The sequence below is a fragment of the Vipera ursinii genome, assembly GCF_947247035.1.
Source record: "Vipera ursinii genome assembly, chromosome: 10".
In the NCBI taxonomy this organism is placed as follows: Eukaryota; Metazoa; Chordata; class Lepidosauria; order Squamata; family Viperidae; genus Vipera; species Vipera ursinii.
Genome location: NC_139520.1, coordinates 5,956,774 through 5,977,269, shown reverse-complemented (window position 1 = coordinate 5,977,269; position 20,496 = coordinate 5,956,774). Strand labels below are relative to the sequence as shown.

General features: G+C 48.9%; 1 protein-coding gene across 1 annotated transcript; it reads left to right on the top strand.

Moving 5' to 3' along the window:
- The first annotated feature begins 3,687 nt into the window (after positions 1–3,687).
- HSDL1 (hydroxysteroid dehydrogenase like 1) lies at positions 3,688–17,636 on the top strand. The gene is made up of 5 exons (XM_083370718.1): positions 3,688–3,843; positions 5,321–5,554; positions 7,052–7,497; positions 10,590–10,817; positions 17,397–17,636. Exons 2-5 carry the CDS (start codon positions 5,335–5,337, stop codon positions 17,475–17,477), a joined length of 975 nt encoding a protein of 324 aa, XP_083226844.1. The 5' UTR covers positions 3,688–3,843; positions 5,321–5,334; the 3' UTR covers positions 17,478–17,636.
- Positions 17,637–20,496: the final 2,860 nt, after the last annotated feature.

Below are 20,496 nucleotides of genomic sequence, written 5' to 3'. Positions count from 1 at the left end.
ATAACTGCAGTGATTCACCTAACAAACGTGACAAAAAAAAGATTGTAAAAGATTGCAAAACTTAAATGTCTCTTTTAGTAACATAAATTTTGGGCTCAATTGTAGTCGTAAGTCAAGGACTATTTTATATTGTTCTGTCATGTATTCAACTCCTTGAAGCACAATTTTAAATTACTGTTCATGTCATAGTATTTTGCTCTGTGTGAGCAAGTGTGCTCTGAAAAAAAAAACATTTTTGCTCAACGTTAGTAAAAACGATGAATAAAGATGTCTGTTATTTAGAGTTCTGCTGGAATGAAGAGTAGCACGACACCTCTCATCCAGAGTGGATTTAAGCTTCTGAGTCACTGCATGTCAGGGAACATTGTGTCTTGTCATTCAGAGATGGCTGCACAGCTGTTGCATTTATACTTCTGTGAACATTAACATTCTGGAGCAGTCAAACAACCAAGCCCAGAATATTTCCCAATGGGATCAACCAATCAGTGTGCACATATCTGCACAAGGTGTAGGTGAGATTGGGGAGGGGTGCTCATCGGCTTGTGCGCAAACGTCTGCAACCTACACTTACTCACCGACCCCTTTGCAGCGGGGTTATGCGTCGATGCCTACATGCAGCTGCGGACAAGTCTAAATGAAGCATAAGCTTCCAGGGCTGCATGCAGCCTTCAGAACTTGCTGGTGGCGTTTTGGGAAAGTGGGGAGATCATGTGCTAGCCCCCCTTAAGTCATGGAACCTCTCTCTCAAGGATTTTGGGCCAGTCAGATTCCCTCTGACTACAGGAGTTTCCTCGACTTACAACAGTTCATTTTGTGACTACAAAGTTACAACGGCACTGAAAAAGTGACTTATGGCTATTTTTTTCACACGACCTTTGTAACAACCCCACGATTGTGTGATCAAAATGCAGTTGTTTGGCAATTGGTTCATACTTATGAACATTGATTGCTGTGTCCCAAGGTCATGTGACCACCTTTTGTGATCTTTTGATAGATAACCTTTATTGTTATTGTTATAATGTGGGCACAATTGTACACAATAACAAGCAAAGTCAGTGTTAGTAACATCAACTGCAAGGATTCACTTAACATCTGTGGCAAGAAATGTAAAAATGGGTTATGAATGAAAGGCAGGATATCAATCAAATAGATCCCTGATCAGTTGTTAAACACTGCTGTCCTCTTTGGACTCCTTTTGCACATTCTTTCCTTTCTTTACTGTTCGGACAATGTCTTCGCTTTCATCCCACAATTTCTCTAGTTCCCTATCCATCTAGTTCAGAACTTCAGAGTGATTCCTGAGGTTCTCTTTGAAAATGGCCAGTCTACGTTCAAGTCCATGGAAACTGGCTTGTTCTTCCGTTTCCTTGGAATCTGCCCACAAAGAGTTTATTTTTATATGGTAATAAAAATAAATCGTTAAAAGGTAAAGGTAAAGATTCCCCCGCACATGCGTGCTAGTCGTTTCCAACTCTAGGGGCCGGTGCTCATCTCTGTTTCAAAGCCGAAGAGCCAGCGCTTGTCCGAGGACGTCTCCGTGGTCATGTGGCCGGCATGACTAGATGCCAAAGGCGCACGGAACGCTGTTACCTTCCCACCGGAGTGGTCCCTATTTTTCTACTTGCATTTTTATGTGCTTTCGAACTGCTAGGTTAGCAGAAGCTGGGACGAGTAACAGGCGCTCACTCTGCTACGCGGCACTCGGGATTCAACCCGCCAAACTGCCGACCTTCTGATCGACAAGCTCAGCGTCCTAGCCCACTGAGCCACCGCGTCCCTTTGAAAAATCGTTACCTATCACTAAATAATTACTAATCATATAATAATGATAAGAAGGTTGCAGAAGTATAAATATATTGTAAATATTTTTAAATATTAAATCATACATTATTAAATTATTGAGCATATAATAATGGTAATGATAAATAATGGAAATATAATAAATACGCTGCTGCAGTAGAGGTATAAATATAAATATTCATATAAATAAAAATACATTGTACATTATTAAATATGATTGATATATAATAGGAATTGGAATAGGAATAATGGGAATATCAATAAACAATGCTTTGCCCAGTAGCATGTATAAATATAACCATTCATTACCAATAATAATTATCGCATTATTCAGTGGAAGAGTTACACTACACATTACAAACTTTATAAGAAGGAGCACCTCCATTAGGACAATCAGGAAAAATTTTCAATACATTTTATACAGGTAGTCCTCAACTTACGACCACAATTGACCCCGAAATTTCTGTTGTTAAGTGAGACATTTAAGTGAATTCTGCCCCATTTTGCAACCTTTCTTGCCACAGTTGTTAAGTGAATCGCTGCAGTTGGTAAGCTAGTAACACGGTTGTTTAAGTGAATCCGGCTTCCCCACTGATTCTGTTTGTCAGAAGGTCACAAAAAGGGGAATCACATAACCCCGGGGGCACTGCGACCGTCATAAATGCGAGTCAATTGCCAGCGGTCCTGAATTTTGATCACATGACCACGGGGGGGGGGAGAGAAATGCAGCAATGGTCATAAGTACGAATCAATTGCCAAGCATCGGAATTTTGATCACATGACCATGGGGAGGCTACACAGGTGGTGTGCAAAATAGTCACAGGTCACTTTTTTTCAGCGCCGTCGAAACTGTGAGCGGTCACTAAACGAGCCGTTGTAAGTCGAGAACCACCAATATTCAATTAATGATTGATTACAGCAGGGGTCTTCAAACTTGGCCCTTTTATGACTTGTGGACTTCAACTCCCAGAATTCTTCAGCCAGGCACACTGCTGAGGAATTCTGGGAGTTGAAGTCCACAAGTCATAAAAGGGCCAACTTTGAAGATCCCTGGATTACAGTGTGCGAAGACTACTGATAACTATGCGCCCCTGCCGCCTCACTCTCTCCTCAGCGGGCCCTCCTTCCTCCCGCAGCGGGAAGCCGAGAGCGGCCCTTCGCCTCCGACCGCCGCCGCCTTCCTCGGCTCCAACGGCTCTCGGCCAAGGGCTTCCCCGTTGCCTTGGCGACGACGCACCACGCACGGGTCCGCGCACGCGCCCCTAGGCCAGCTGGTCTCGCTAAGCCCCGCCTCCCTCCCCCGATTTGCGATACGCCGGAGCCAGTCGCGGGCGCTCCGCAACCGAGGCATAGAGGTATGAAAATGTTAGACTCACGTCCCGCGGTTTCCTAAATCATATTGCGGGTTCACCTATCGGAAACCAAATCAAGCAAACTGCAAGGGGAAAAGGGGAAAATTTGTGATCGTCAGGATGCCCAAGCCTTCCTCCCAAGTCTCCCTAAGTCAATTGTAAAAGAAAAACTTTCCTGATTGTTCGAACGGAAGCACTTCTTCTCACGAAGGAGTATAGTATTAACTCTTTCACTGAACCGGATTTTAAAAATCCCCTGGAAGATAGGTATCCTAGCGTCGCTATAAACGGCTAACGTCCCTCCTCCAGAGTAATTCTTGACACTGTTCGTTTGTTTAAAATATTTAAATATTTTAAAAAGGGAAAGTAGAAACACGGTGTCTTTAAATTCTGTTACTGATTTTTTATTACACCGCGTTCAGGACCTGGGAGCTGGACATTTGGAGGAGAAAAGGGTCCTAAGGTTACATGGAAAAAATGGCTTGTGCATCCTACGGAACTGGATTCAAGGAACCATTACAATAGCCGGCCTCTTTCCAAACTCCACCTTCCGAGTTTTTCTGCTAGCTAGAAGGCGAGCTAGGCTAAAAGAAAAGGCTTTAACCAATGAGAAGATTTGGATTAGAGGGAAGTTGCAATCTTGCAGATGTTATATTGTGATGCAAAGCCTACCTGCATCAGAGAACACCTGGTAAGATAAATCGAAGGGGGAAAATGGGGATTTGCCGTTATCTTTTTGTTTTTTAAAAGCAACGACCGATGAGTCTGGCTATTTTTTGCATTCTAGTTAGCTGCCTATCTCGAGATGGGCGGCTATACAAATATGATTAATCTTTTTTTATTTTTTATTAATAAAAAAGTCCTTCGGGAGAAGGGCGGTATATAAATAAAATTGTTATTATTATTATTATTTTTTAAAATCATGTTTGCCAGCTTGGAGTAGAATTGAGAATGCCTGCTGCAATTTGAAAATCTAAATTTCTGGGTGATGCCTGAGCTAGCTAAGCAACCCCCAAGGATTAAAAGCAAAAATGCATGGTTTAAAAATAATTATGGCTGTGGTGTTCTTGCTTGTGAAACCCACTGGCCATTGATTTTGAATATATGGACCTAAGTCAGCCAGGTTTAGCTTGATTCAGCAGTGGGAAAGATGGGGAGAGCCAGGCTGGAAAGTTCAGTTGAGGTCTATAGAAGGGAGGAAAAGAAAACCCTTTCGAAGAGATTCTGTCTTAATTGGCTTGCCCTTAATCTGCCTAGGTCCTAGGAATTTGTTCTTGCTGTTCTCTAGATGATGCTTATGCCATGCCTTGCAATAATGGTGTGTCTTTAAAACCGATGTGGTTTGTCTATGGAGATTCTCAGTCATCCAGGTCCTGGTTGTCCCAAAGGGTCTTTTTTCAAGCGTTCTTGTTTTTCTTTGAAGACATTTCACTTCTCATCCAAGAAGCTTCTTCAGCTCTGACTGGATGGTGGGGAATGGAAGGATTTATACTCCTTGCAAACAGCTTTGTTGTTTGTATTTTATAATTTATGATTGTATCTTATGATTTATGATTTATGACATCACTTTGTTGTTTGTATGAGAGCTTCTGCACTGGAGACAAATTCTCTGTGTGTCCAATCACTCTTGGCCAGTAAAACATTCTATTCTGTTCTGTTCTGTTCTGTTCTGTTCTGTTCTATCTGTTCCCATTCCATTCCATTCTATTTTCTATTCTAATTCTGTTCTATTTATTTTCTATAAAATTCTAATTCTATTCTATTCTATTTTCTGTTCTATTCTATTCTGCATTCTTCTGTCCTGTCCTATCCTATCCTATCCTATCCTATCCTATCCTATCCTATCCTATCCTATCCTATCAAGCCAGCTTCCTCCATTGATTTTTCTTGTTGAAAGCTGGCTGGAAAGGTTTCAAATGGCGATCACAAAACACTGGGACAGTGCAACTATCCTTAATGCAGGCCAGTTGTCAAGAGTCCAAATCTGGATCCTATGACCGTGGGGATCCTGTATCAATTGTGAAGGGTAAGGACTGGTTATAAGTCACTATTTTTCACTGTCATCGTAACTTGGTTGCTAAGCAAGTGATTGTGAGTTGAGGATTCCCTGAACCTCCCATGAATTCATCCTGACTGACTTCTCTCATGTATTTTTCCCCCCTTTCCAGAATACCTGGTTGCAATGGCTGCTGTGGACAGTTTCTCCCTGTTGATGCGGGAGATTGGACGGTCCTACCATTACTGCGTGGAGATGCTGGCAGTTGTGGGTGCTCTCTATGCAAGCAAGGTGTGCGTCACGGTGTTGAGTGACACCTACGTGCTGATCAGGGTGCATTTTGTTCCACGGATCTTTGGCCGGCCTGACTTAAGCAAGCGGTATGGAAAATGGGCTGTAGTCACAGGTAAGGAACACCCCCCCCACCCCCCGATGGCTTTACGTGCCATCTCTCCATCAGAGTTAAAAGAATGCAGAAGGGTCCTTGTTTTAACCCAGGGGTAGGCAACCATGGCTCTTTTATGACTTGTGGACTTCAACTCCCAGAATTCCTGAGTCAGCTAAGCTAACTGTTAGCTGCTGGAGGCATTGGAATCATTGGCTGAAATGCTCTGAAAGGCTGAGCGCCAAGGAATTGAGGCCTTTGAACTATGGTGCTGGAGAAGACTCCTGCGAGTCCCTTGGACTGCAAGGCAATCAAACCGATTAGTCCTAGAGGAGATCAACCCTGACTGCTCTTTAGAAGGCCAGATCCTGAAGCTAAAACTCAAATACTTTGGCCACCTAATGAGAAGGAAGGACTCACTGGAGAAGAGCCTAATGCTGGGAAAGGTGGAGGGCAAGAGAAGAAGGGGACGACAGACAATGAGGGGGCTGGATGGAGTCACTGAAGCAGTAGGCGTGAGCTGAAATGGACTCCAGAAGATGGTAGAGGACAGGAAGGCCTGGAGGAACGTTGTCCATGGGGTCACAAGGGGTCGGACACGACTTCGCAACTAACAACAACAACACAGAAGGATACTGGACATTCCAAGTACAGGAAGTCTTCAACTTACAACCACTTGTTTAGTGGCCATTTGAAGTTACAACTTTTTTTTTAATCCCATTTATATCCCGCCCGTCTCCGAAGACTCAGGGCGGCTTACAATCTAAAGCACAATGTGCTTAGCAGTAGCCTTCATTCTATGTATATGCCTGCTTATTAGGGCTTTCACACACACCCCCAAGCGACATTATTACAAAGTCAGCTTAATTGCCCCCAACAATCTGGGTCCTCATTTTACCTACCTGGGAAGGATGGAAGGCTGAGTCAACCTTGAGCCTGGTGGGATGCGAACCTGCACTAATTGCAGGCAGCTGGTGTTACTTAAGGAGGCATTAGCCCACTGCTCCACCAAGGCCCTTTGTCACTTTGTCACTGAAAAAAGTGACTTACGACTGTTTTTCAGATCTAGGACTGTTTGCAGCATCCCTCATCTGGATACTTGGCAACTGGTTCATATTTATGCCGGTTTCTGTGTCCTGGGGTCATGTGATCCTGACTGGCAAAGTCAATGGGGAAGCCGGATTCACTTTACAACGGCTTTGCAGCGATTCACTTAACAATTCTGGGAAGAAAGGTTGTACAAGGGGGGCAAAACTGTTTAACAACTGTCTCACTTAGCAGCAGGAATTTGGGGCTCAACTCTGCTGTAGCTGAAATGTGGAATGCCAGAAAAAAGGCTGCCCGGGGAATTCTGGGAATTGAAGTCTTCCCAGTTGCCAAGGTTGAAAAACGCTGGTAGATGTTGGTTTATCGATTGCTCCTTCTTGGCAAGAGGATCTCCTGTATCCCCCTCTGCCTCCTGCCTCCTTTTCTCTGCTGGGTTGACGCTGCGCCCCACGAGTCTCTGCTTCCTTGCAGGAGGAACCTCGGGCATCGGCCTTGCCTACGCTAGAGAGTTGGCCAGTTATGGAGTTGACCTCATCATGATTAGCCGGAACCGGGAAGAATTAGAAGCTGCCGCTAAAGAGATCATGGAGACTTACAACATCAGCACCTTGACTGTCGTGACGGATTTTAGCAGGGGCCGTGAGGCCTATCCGGTCATCAAGAAGGCTCTGGAAGGCAAAGCGATTGGCGTCTTAGTGAACAACGTTGGGGTGCTTCACCCTCTGCCCGATTCCTTCACCAGTTTGACAGAGTCTCAGGTTTGGGAGTTCATCAATGTAAATATTGGAGCTGCCAACATGATGGCACACTTGGTGTTGCCGGGCATGGTGCAGAGGAAGAAGGGGGCCATTGTCAACGTTTCTTCTCTCAGCTGCTGCAATCCCTGTCCCCGGTACACAGCGTATTCGGCCTCCAAGGTATGTGTCAACAGGGAAAACGGATGTCTGTGGGTGTTAATTTTCCTAACCGGACTCAGGAGGGCACATGAGGTCGTTGCTCCCTCGTCTTAACCTTTGAGTACAATTTGCCTAAAGTCGGTATTAAAAAGAGAGCAAGTGTAGGAGAAGAGAATGCAGAGCTGGTGAGGGTGGAGTCAAGCATGTCAGCAGCCTAGAGTCATTACGTTCCACAAAAGGTCTTAAGTTGTGGGTGTCAAATTCGTGATGTCACGTGACGTGTTGCGACTTTTTCCCCCATCACCGGCAATGGGGTGGACGTGGTTTTGGTGTGATGCATCCAGCCCGTGGGCCGGCAGTTTGACACCCCCTGGTCTAAGTCCACTAAAAGGTGAATATTTTTAGCTCAGAGTTGAGCTGAGGGGTCATTGACACTCTCTGAGCTGGATTGCTTTCTTGCAGATATTTAATTACCCAAACCAGATAACACAATACACACTGGTGATGTGGAATTATTGACGAATTACCACTAGTTTATCAAATACTTAGGAGCTGAGGGCTTGGCAGCCCAAGGAAACGACAGCCAATTGCCAGCCATCAACGCACCAATCAGCCAATTGGAAGGCACCACATAAACACGATTCGCAGAACAGCCCAAAGCACGTATTTCAGTAGAGAAATTCCTTGAAGTTGGTCTCTAGCACGGGTCCGGAAGCTCAGAAATCTCTGGTCCTGGTGCCTGAACCAAATTCGATTCCACTGATGAAGTTGTCTGATTTGGGGAATAAAATGCCTACAGGAGAATAACCAAACTCAGAACACCAAGATCTAAGTCCAACCCCTCCTGAATTCCATCGGCCCTTTTCTAACGCCAATTTAATATTGAACTTTAGTTGACTAGATTCTTGGGCACAGCATTGAGCGTGAAAGCTTTGCACTGCAGCTTAACGTTTTGGCCCTGATCCTTTTGCGCCCAACAACAGTTCCCTGTTCTGGAGGTGGGGAGTAGATTAGGAGAAGATCCCATCTCTACTCCATTGACATATTGGCCCTTTGTATCCAGCTTGTGGTGAATTTTAATGTTCTAATTTATAAGGCTCAATGTTTTTAAATGATTTTAATTTTTAAATTGCTTTACACTGTTATTTTATGATGATGTAAGCCACCCAGAGTTGCTAGATAATGAGATGGGCAGCATGTAAATTTAATAAATGCTAATAATAATTTACCCAAGAGTAATAGTCTCAGTTAGAGCATGGACTTCAGCAAGGGAGGGCCCCAAGGAATCTACGCTTCATCTATTGCAGGGGTCTTCAAACTTGGCCCTTCTATGACTTGTGGACTTCAACTCCCAGAATTCCTCAGCCAGGCATGCTGGCTGAGGAAGTCTGGGAGTTGAAGTCCACAAGTCATAAAAGGGCCAACTTTGAAGACCCCTGATCTATTGAGTAGTCCTCAAAATATGACTCTAATGGAGTCTACCTAATGGAGTCGTCACAGTTGGAAGGAAGGAAGGAAACAGGACAGGACAGGAAGGAAGGAAGGAAGGAAGGAAACAGGACAGGAAGGAAGAAGGGAAGGAAGGAAGGAAATGACAGGAATGAATGAATGAATGAAGAAAGGAAACAGGACAGGAAGAAAGGGAAAGACTACAGTACCCCAAATACTAATCATTTTGCCAAATTTTGGTAGCCTGATTCTTTGAAGCTTTGCAACTTGAAAAACTGGGTGTGGGTTATCCACCCTGAGCTATCCAATAGTTTGATGTTAGAATTGGAGTTTGGTTATTTGTTGGTTGATTGACAGAGCAGGCTTAATCAGGTCAAATCTGAGCAGCTGCAAGCAAATAAGAAGCTAATCTGGCTTAGTGTTAACCTCGGTTGCATATTTTTATGACTTATTTGATTCCATTTGTTTAATTGCTTTATGGGCTCACTGTTGCATGAGCATCCAGAAAAGGAGTTAATTAAATTAATTAATTAAATGTTTGATCTATGGCAGGGGTAGGCAACCTTGGCTCTTTTATGACTCGTGGACTTCAACTCCCAGAATTCCTGAGCCAGCCACGCTGAGGGAAAAGGGAGAGGTTTCCAAGCTGAGCCATGCTGGCTCAGGAATTCTGGGAGTTGAAGTCCACGAGTCATGAAGGGGCCATAGTTCAACCCCTGCTGGCTCAGGAATTCTGGGAGTTGAAGTCCACAAGCCATGAAGGGGCCATATTTCCCTCATGCTGGCTCAGGAATTCTGGGAGTTGAAGTCCACGAGCCATGAAGGGGCCATAGTTCACCCATGCTGGCCCAGGAATTCTGGGAGTTGAAGTCCACGAGCCATGAAGGGGCCATAGTTCCCCCATGCTGGCTCAGGAATTCAGGGAGTTGAAGTCCACAAGCCATGAAGGGGCCATAGTTCAACCCCTGCTGGCTCAGGAATTCTGGGAGTTGAAGTCCACAAGCCATGAAGGGGCCATATTTCCCTCATGCTGGCTCAGGAATTCTGGGAGTTGAAGTCCACGAGCCATGAAGGGGCCATAGTTCCCCCATGCTGGCTCAGGAATTCTGGGAGTTGAAGTCCACAAGCCATGAAGGGGCCATAGTTCCCCCATGCTGGCTCAGGAATTCAGGGAGTTGAAGTCCACAAGCCATGAAGGGGCCATAGTTCAACCCCAGCTGGCTCAGGAATTCTGGGAGTTGAAGTCCACAAGCCATGAAGGGGCCATATTTCCCTCATGCTGGCTCAGGAATTCTGGGAGTTGAAGTCCACGAGCCATGAAGGGGCCATAGTTCACCCATGCTGGCTCAGGAATTCTGGGAGTTGAAGTCCACGAGCCATGAAGGGGCCATAGTTCCCCCATGCTGGCTCAGGAATTCTGGGAGTTGAAGTCCACGAGCCATGAAGGGGCCATAGTTCCCCCATGCTGGCTCAGGAATTCTGGGAGTTGAAGTCCACGAGCCATGAAGGGGCCATAGTTCCCTCATGCTGGCTCAGGAATTCTGGGAATTGGAGTCCATGAGTCATAAAAGAGCCCAGGCTGCCTACCCCTGATCTAGGGAGTCAAGTTGTCTTCCACCCTCACTGTTTCATTTCTTTTATGGGTGTCCCTTCCCTATCCTCAGACTTACCTGGATCACTTCAGCAGATCACTTCACTATGAATATGCCTCTCAGGGCATTTTCATTCAGAGCTTAATTCCGTTCTTCGTTTGCACCAACGTGACAACGCTGAGTAGCACCTTCTCTAAAATGAGCTTTTTTGTGCCTTCTCCTGATGAGTACGTCCGTCACGCAGTCACCACCCTCGGTGTCTCCCGAAGAACGACAGGATACTGGCCGCATACACTCCTGGTAAGAATGCTTTTTCTTGTAGCTTCTTTACATTTTATTTATTTATTTATTTATTTATTTATTTGTTTTTATAAACCGCCCTTCTCCCGAGGGACTCAGGGCGGTGTACAGAATAAGATAGGCATACAGAATGAACCGTAATGAAAAACAAACACTAGTAAAATACAAACTGGGACCCCAATAAGAGCTATCAGGCCAGGCCGGACTGCTGGAACAGGTAAGTTTTTAATTCTCGCCGGAAGGTGCGGAGGTCGGGGGCCATCCGGATTTCGGTTGGCAAGCTGTTCCAGAGGGCTGGCGCACCCACTGAGAATGCCCTCCCCCTGGGGGCCACCAGCCGACATTCCTTGAGCGGTGGCACCCTGAGGAGGCCCTCTCTGTGGGAGCGCACAGGGCGGTGGGGCGCTGACATTGGCAGAAGGTGCTCCCGCAGGTAGTCCGGACCCATGCCATGTAGGGCTTTGTATGTCATTGTCAGCACCTTGAACTTCACACGGAAGGCAACTGGAAGCCAGTGCAGCGCACGGAGGAGAGGTGTGATATGGGAGTATCGGGAGGCTCCCAAGAGTGTCCGCGCCGCTGCACTTTGCACCAGTTGAAGCTTCCGAGTGGATCTCAAGGGCAGCCCCAAGTAGAGAGCGTTACAGTAGTCTAGGCGAGAGGTCACAAGAGCATGGGTGACTGTACGTAAGGCATCCAGGTCCAGATAAGGCCGTAATTGGCGAACTAGTCGAACCCGGGAGAAGGCCCCCTTGGTCACAGCTCCTATGTGATCTTCCAGGGAGAGCTGCGAGTCAAGGAGGACACCCAGGTTGCGGGCCCTATCAACAGGGGGTAGTAACTCGTCCCCGATGTTAAGGGATGGGATGTTCTGAGTATCCTGGCTAGCCGGTACGTACAGCCATTCAGTCTTGTCCGGGTTCAGTTGAAGCCTGTTCCTCCCCATCCATTCCCGGACCGCTTTCAGGCAGCGGGACATCACGTCGAGGGCATCACTGATGTTGTTTGGAGTTGAGATGAAAAGCTGGGTGTCATCAGCATACTGATGGTACCCTACTCCAAAGCTGCGAATGATCTCGCCCAGCGGTTTCATGTAGATGTTGAACAGGAGAGGCGAGAGGACCGACCCCTGAGGTACTCCGCAAGCGAGAGGCCTCGGGGTCGACCTCTGTCCTCCTGCCAACACCGACTGCGAGCGACCCTGGAGAAAGGAGGAGAACCAGCGCAGAACCGTGCCTCCCACTCCCAGTCCCCTGAGGCGTCGCAGCAAGATACCATGGTCGATGGTATCGAAAGCCGCCGAGAGGTCTAATAAGACTAGGACAGAGGAATGGCCCCTGTCCCGGGCTCTCCAGAGATCATTTATCAGAGCGACCAATGCCGTCTCCGTGCTGTACCCCGGCCTGAAGCCCGATTGGTACGGGTCTAGATAAACCGCTTCATCCAGGATCTGAGGGAGTTGGTGCGCCACCACGCTCTCAACAACCTTCGCAAGGAAGCGAAGATTGGAGACTGGACGAAAGTTATTCAATGAGGATGGGTCCAAGGTGGGCTTCTTGAGGAGAGGTCTCACCACCGCCTCCTTCAAGGCGGTGGGGAAGTGACCCTCACTCAGAGAAGCGGAGATGACCGCCAGGAACCAGCCTCGTGTCCCCTCTCGAGCTGCATATGCCAGCCATGAAGGGCACGGGTCCAGTAAGCATGTGGAGGAGCTCAGCCTCCTCATAATCCTGTCCACTTCCTTGGGAGTCACAGGATCAAATTCCTCCCAGGTGACGTCGACAAGACTGTCCATGCCTTGTTCTTCCAACTCAGCCCAGTTGGAGTCCAGGCCGGTTCGGATCCGAGCAATTTTATCCAGCAGATATTGACCGAATTCCTCGGCTCGGCCCTGCAAGGGTTCCTCCCTCACCTCTTGGTTCAGTAGGGAGCGAGTCACCCTGAACAAGGCAGCCGGGCGGTTATCTGCGGACGCGATGAGGGTGGAAAAGTAGTTGGATTTTGCCACTCTTATCGCAGCGAGATAAGACCTGGTGAGGCTTCTTAATCGCAATCGGTCGGATTCGGATCGACTGGATCTCCAATGGCTCTCTAGGCCCCGTCTCCGACGCTTCATTTCCCGGAGCTCCGCGGTGAACCATGGGGCTCGCTGGGATCTGCGCCGGGTCAGAGGCCGCATGGGTGCAACTCGGTCCAGAGCCTCCGTGGCTGCCTTCTCCCAGGCTTCCACTAAGGCATCTGCCGAGCTGTGAGCAGGGAGTGCATGTGCGTCCCCCAGCGCTGCCTGGAACCTATCAGGGTCCATTAGGCGCCTAGGGCGGTACCATCTGGTTGGCACCGTGCACCCACGGCGGGGGGTGGCAAAGGGGAAGTCTAGCCGCACGAGGTGATGATCGGTCCATGACAGGGGCATAACAGTCGTGGCACCCCCACCGATATCATCGCGCCACCGTCCAGACAAGAACACTAAGTCTGGGGTGTGGCCTCTCTCATGAGTCGGTCCAGAAATTATTTGCGACAGGTCCATGGCCGTCATGGAAGCCATGAACTCCCGAGCCAGATCGGACGATCCTCCCAGGGACGGTAGGTTAAAGTCGCCCAAGACCATGAGTCTTGGGAATTCAACCACCAACCCTGAGAGGACATCGAGTAGCTCAGGCAGGGCTGCTGCTGCACGATTAGGTGGTAGGTATGCTAGCAGCAGGCCCAACTGCGCTCCCGGGCCGTATCTCAGTAGGAGAGACTCACACCCGACCATCTGAGGGACGGTGATCTCTCGCGGGCTAAGGGATTCCCTGATGATAACTGCCACTCCCCCGCCCCTCCCGTGGGTCCGAGGCTGGTGCAGCACCTGGAAACCTGGCGGGCAGAGGTCAACCAGAGGGACACCACCCTCTTGGCCCAGCCAGGTTTCCGTGATGCAAGCCAGGTCCGCGTGCTCACTCTCCACTAGGTCACGAACAAGATGTGCCTTGTTAGCTACGGACCTGGCATTCAGGTAGACCAGCCTCAGCATAGGAGGCTGCACACCTTCGCTCCCGGGTCCTCCGGGGAAGTACAGAGGGTCGGAGCGTCTCACCGCTTGTACAGAGCGGAGATGACACTCCCGGTGATGATGCGGCCCTCTGTTTGTGCACCTTCTGCCGTTCCCCACCATCCTGGGAATAGGATGTTCGTCAGTGCACCTTTGGATATTGTCGGCGACTGGTCCTCGTTTCTCACCAAGCCTGGCCTGCGTTATGGCACTCGGAAGGCCTGCCTTCCCCGAGCAGCCATACTCTTTTCCCGCCCCCCTCCCTAACCCAACAAAAAACTTAACAAGAAACTTAACCAGGGGCCTCTTGTTGGTCTTGTAATGGAGGCCCCTGACCCTGCCTGGCCATCTCTCAGAGGCCCAAAGGTCGGGCCCGTCATCGAGGTTTGATGTAATGAAGGCAGGACGAACCCAGGAGAGGGGGGAACTCCTGAGGGCGAGAAGGTCTATGCAAGAATATTGAAGATGCATAGGGAGCATCGGGGAGCATTGGGAAGGCGGTCCCCTGGGTGGAGCATTAGAAGGAGGGTCTAGTCGGGTAGGTGGGTATCTGGACCGTCACCCAGCCACTGCCACTTGGCTGGGTGAACCGCAGAAGCAGGCCACTCCCCCATCCTCTCATGATGGGTTGTGATTCTGCTTCTGGGGGTGGTCCAGGACCCACTCTGGGTGAAGCATACCCCATAGAGCTCTCACCTCTATGGGGCTGCAGGTGTAGGACAGGCCACTCTGCCACCGTGGCTTGCACCCAGGCCCATCATGTCCTGTGGGGCGAGGGAGGGCAGGGGGGGGTTCGGAGCTGGAGGAGGCCAGATGTTGATGGCCTCGGTTGTCTGGTCGCCGTCATCTCCAACGATCAGCTGCATCCTGGCGTCTTTAGGGGTGTTGATCGGCACGGAGATAGTGTCGGCACCCAGGGTGCGGGCCGTGGACGCCCCGCCGCATCTAGTGGTGCTGCTGTCGAGGGGTTTCGGTGAGATTGGGTGACCGGGGCCTGGAGAAGTTTAGCGCCGCTGTCAAAGGCCCCTCGGTGGTGGTCGATCGGGTCCGTACAGCCGGCCTGCGGCATCTCCTTGATCCCAGGGAGAAGCCGCCGTTGATCAGGAGCAGGCCAGGAGGTCGAAGCAGGGCAACGACTCCAGTCCCGGTTGCTGCGGCTGTCTCTTCCGCCGCCTAGCTGATCCATTTGATCCGCGGGGTCTTTCCTGATTCCTGAACATCCCTGACGTCGCTGTTGTCCAGGGAGGCATAATAGGGAGCCGAGGATGGAGGCACCGGCCCCACTCTGGATGGCTGCAGCAGTTGCAGCGGCTCGGGGGCGTGTTAGAGGCGCCCCATCGCCACTGCCCCCGCCGGTGTTCGGGCCCGTGGGGAGATGACAGGCTAGGGCCCCGCGGGGTACTCGCCGTCGCCGCTGCCGACGATGCCGCCGCCTCCGCTACCCAGGTGGTCTGCAGCGCCTCCGTTGGTCGTTTGGGGAAGCCGCCGGAGTCGAACAGGTACGGGGGCTGGGGCAGGGCAGAGATGTTGCCGCAGTTGCCTGGAAGCCGGTCAGGGGGCCGGGGCAGAGCAGAGCCTCCGGCCCCTCCTGGATGCCCGCCAAGGGCCAGGGGGCGGGCCTGGGGAAGCCCTGCCGCCACTGCCATCGTGGCTGCCGGCTCCCCGAATAGGCGACCGAGCTGGGGCTTGGGAGTCGTTGCCACCGCCGCTGAAGGCGCCTCCGCCGCACAGCTGGTCCGCGGAGACGCCGCTGCCGCCCGGGAGCCGGTCAGGAGCCGATCAGGGGGCCGGGGCAGAGCAGAGCCTCCGGCCCCTCCTGGATGTCTGAAGGCGCCTCCGCCGTACCGCTGATCTGCGGAGACGCCGATTGCCGCCCGGGAGCCGGTCAGGAGTCGATCAGGGGGCCGGGGCAGAGCAGAGCCTCCGGCCCCTCCTGGGTGCCTGAAGGCGCCTCCGCCGCACAGCTGGCCCACGGAGACGCCGCTGCCGCCCGGGAGCCGGTCAGGAGCCGATCAGGGGGCCGGGGCAGAGCAGAGCCTCCGGCCCCTCCTGGATGCCTGAAGGCGCCTCCGCCGCACAGCTGATCTGCGGAGACGCCGTTGCCGCCCGGGAGCCGGTCAGGAGTCGATCAGGGGGCCGGGCAGAGCAGAGCCTCCGGTCTCTCCTGGATGCCTGAAGGCGCCTCCGCCGCACAGCTGATCCGCGGAGACGCCGCCCCTGCCCGGCAGCATGAACATTGGTAGAGGCAGGGCAGAGGCGCTGGCCCCCGCTTATAACGGTTGCCAACGGCCCAGGTGATGAGGCGGAGATGTCCCGGCACCCCAGCAGCTGTTTCGGGAGGCAGCAGGTGGCACCATTGCCCAGCTCATCTGCCCGAATTTTTGGCCCCACCCCAGGGGTCCGCTGACATCCCTGGGGGGCTCCTGGGGGGACGCCTTACCGTTGGGGGCTACGGAGCTCTCCCCAGCGCGTCCGCCATCTTTGGAGCAGGAAAAAAAAAAAAATTTGTCTTCCTGTCATCAGAAATAGCCGATCCAAGATTGGGCAGGAGTTTAAAACATGAGCTAAGCAGCCCTTTCTCATGCAGGATTCCCTGAGAGATTAAAAAAAAAATAAAACAAAACAACCCAGCACGTTTTGAACTTGGCACACCACACAATGTTAGCTAGCCTTTGTGTTGCTGGGAATTTGTACCCACCGCAACTCAACTGCCGGCCTGCTGCTTTATATGGCAGCAAAATGTGGACTGTGTAGGTTAGAGATGATTTGCATTGTGAAGTTTTTCTATTTGTTGCCATGTTTATGCAAGGGTTTCCTGAAGAAATGTTCCATTTTCTAATTGCAAAATTATTTAAAGGATTTCTTCAGGGCAAATAGGTTGAGAGAGGCTGAGCCACTGCCTTAAGGTGCAGTGATATTTAACAGAATACCAGAGTTGGAAGGGACCTTGGAGGTCATCTAGTCCAACCCACTGCACGAGCAGGAGACTCCATACCATTTTGGACTAAAGGGTGTCCAGTCTCTTCTTGAAAACCTCCAGTGATGGATCATCACAACCTCTGAAGGCAAGTCATTCTACTGGTTAATTGTTCTCACTGGTAGGAAATTTCTCTTTAGTTTTAGGTTGCTTCTCTCTTTGATCAGTTTTTATCCATTGCTTCTTGTTCTGCCTTCAGGTGCTTTGGAGAATAGGTTGACCCCCCTCTTCTTTGTGACAGCCCTTCAAATATTGGAAGACCGCTATCATGTCAACCCTAGTCTTTCTCTTTGTTAAACTAAACATTCCCAGTTTCTGCAACTGTTCTTCCTATGTTTAAGCCTTTAGTAGCTTGGGTCTTGCTTTATTTTATTGCTCAAAGTCTACAAAAGTTTCTACCTTTTCCTTTTGAAAAATAAGGTATAGGAAGATGTGGAATGGAGACAAATTCTCAACCATTTTGGATTTTAATTTATTTTACTACGGTAAACAGAATTATTGTTAACCCTTTAGCTGTAGAAGAAGTTGTCTTCTGTGTGGAAAAAAAACCCCTTCTTTTATCTTACAGATGATTTTAGCAAGGTGTGTCCCTGAATGGTTCTGGGCTTGGATGGTACCCAAAATAAAATGTTGCCAGAAGTCACTTTGAAAAAAAATGTCTGTGAAGATCTTGCCTTGAGCACCAATAACCTCTTGGAAGTTTAGACTGACTATAGCTTCTTCACACGGATCCCTTTACGCTTGCATTATTCGTTTGAAATCATGTACTTGAGACTTGAAGGAAGTTTAGCTTGGACGTAGCTGAAAGAAGACACTTGAAACAAACGATTAGTAAGCTGGACTAGTATTCTCCAGCCTGAGGCATCACTTATGTAGAATTCTTCATGGTTCCTCAGTGAGAGACACAAGAAATCTCTGTGGATGATGGAGCGATTGAATCGTTGAAGAACTTGGGTTCCCGAAGAGCAAAAAGAAAGAAATATCTGCCAAGAGGGCATTGCAGATCAACTTTCTCCAACTGTTCTGTACCAGCCTGCTACCGGCCCTGCAGAAAAGGCAGGGACAACCCCTTTACAAACGGCAAGAGGCTTGAATTACGCCTGCCAAATTTATAGCTACAAAAACAAACAAGACACGAACCAAGAAACAGGAGCTTTAAGAAACACGAACTATCCAAGCGGTTGCCTTCAGCAAACCAGCCCTCCCCACACATTCCCCTTATATAGAGTTCAGGGCGTGGCTTCTCTCTGCCTCCTTCTGAGAAGCCCCATTGCCTTCCTCTGTTTACTCCTAATTGACTGCCTCCTGTGTCGGGCGTCCTTGAATAGGGCCAGCTGTGGGTCATCTTCATCCACGCTGTCAGGCTCACACAGCTGGGTCTCCGTGGTGACCAAGTGGGAGGGGCCTGGCTGAGGGCTCTCATCAGCAAGATCTTCAACCCCCTCAGCAAGGTCTTCAACACCCCCCTCCTCCTCCTCTGAGTCGTCCGACCCAACTGCCGAACCCACAGGCTGACCCTGAATCACAACACCAACCTTGTGTGTTGGGCTACAACACTCATCAACACCAATTGAATTATCTCTGTTGGGAGTTTGACGCAACATTACCTTTGAAGGTACCCAAAGATACAACTGTTCAACAGCGATGTCCTTCTTCAAATCAGTGCAGTCTTGTGCTTTATCAGGGTATTGTTGTTGTATGTATGAGGTCTACAACCTTCCTTTGCAGTGGACAGTGCTGGGAGAGATGTTAGGATCTCAACTGACATGGCTGTCTCATGGGGGATGTTGGAGATAGGGTGGCCCAGAGTCTTTGACTTTTCAGCCTCGCAACCAATTTCTCAAACTGTCTTGCTCCAGAGGTATTAGATTCCTTCTCGTCTTATCCCCTGCTAGCCTAGTAATCCTGCTGGCTGGGAGGGAAGAGAGTGGTCCTCCAGTGTGTCTGAAGTGGGTTAATTGATCAGTTGTAGGAGGCTCCTGAAAAATTTGACTTGAGCATCAATTCGGCTTAATTTCTGTGAAAGCTGTCATGGAAATATAGGTCTTCTGCCCAGGCAGGGTGGCTGATGAACTGCTGGTGGCATCACTTGAGTTCAATGTTCCCTCTGAAATCAGGGCACAGTAATTTTCAAATCCTGAGGTAAGACAGATAGCCAGAGTGGAGGGAGCCCCTAACTCGTCTTTTTGTATCCTTAGAGACTATCAAATAAGGATTGGTAAGAACAAACAGCTCTGTTTCCCAACATTTTGGGGACAGGAGACACAGTAATGAAAACTGTAGAGTGATATAAAAGTAAAATAGTTAATAAGTGCAGTAAACAGGGCTAGCAGCCGTAGACCTGGTTTGTGTACCCTGTTTAGCCCTGATTTGTGAGCCATGGTTTGGTGAGTAAACCCACTTGCTTGGGATCACACAGCATCAAAAGCCATAAACCATGGTGGACAAACTCTACTTAATATTCTAAAACAAAGGCAAATATGCCACTTTACGGGTTGATTATTAGATGAACAACTAGCTCTCAAGATTTTGAGAGCCTATGAATCAATTCATACTCCCCCCCCCTTCAACTAGCAATTTGCTGGCTGTGCAAAGCTATTTAAAAAGATAAGTCAGATGTTACTTAGTCCTCAAAACAAGTAAACTTCCTGCTTTACAGCAAACTACTTTCTACCATATATTATACCTGGAGTTATAGTCATGATATCAAACTGAACTGGATCAACTTTTTTTTCTTTTAGTCTTAACCACAACGTCAAGTGGTTTGAACTGATGTGTGTTTGCTCTAGTAAAGTCTTACTCCTACGGAAATATTTGTGGTTCTTGTTTATATATATATATATTTTAAACTGTATTCTGTTCCATTAGGACTAGCAATCACAACAGCTAGTAGAAATAAAATAGGAGATAAACCATAGAGTTTAAAACATAGCAACAGAGTAATTAAGAATACAAAAGAGAAAATATACAGTAAATGAATTTACATGGCAGAAAGATACATGAATAAAAATGTTTACTGCATTTTGGACAGAAGGCAACATACAGAACAATTTTAATATTTAAATATCTAATATTCCTGAGCATCCTTATTCTGGACCAAATAAATGCTAGTAGAGTACAGTAGAGCAGAATAGAGTAGAACAGAACAGAACAATAAAATCAAGACTGAAGGGACCTTGGAGGCCGTCTAGTCCAACCCCCTACGCCATTTCAGGTAAATTGTCCAATTTCGTCTTAAAAACTCCCCAGTGCAACAATAAGCATATTTCTGGTATAAATGTTTATTATATAGATCCAGAATAATCATATAGAATAACAGGTCACATGGCAGAGCCTAAACTCCAATATTCGCGGTTGCTGCGGGGAAATTCATATATAACTAACTTAGCTTTTTATCAAGTTGGATACTATACATTTAGGGGCTTCCAACTTGCAATTCCTATTCTTCACAGCAACGCTGCTGAAAGATGCTGGGAGTTGTAGTCCACACCAAAGGGGCGTCCTGGTTTGGGGACAGCTGCCGGGAGCCCCTCGCTTTGCCTTCAAGACTACACGATCCACAATGCATAGCGGCGTTGGACGGCCAACCGCTCTAGGCTACGCGCACTCACCGAAAAGGCCACCGTCCGTTGGCTCGAACGCAACTCCGCCTGTGCTCTGGGAAATGT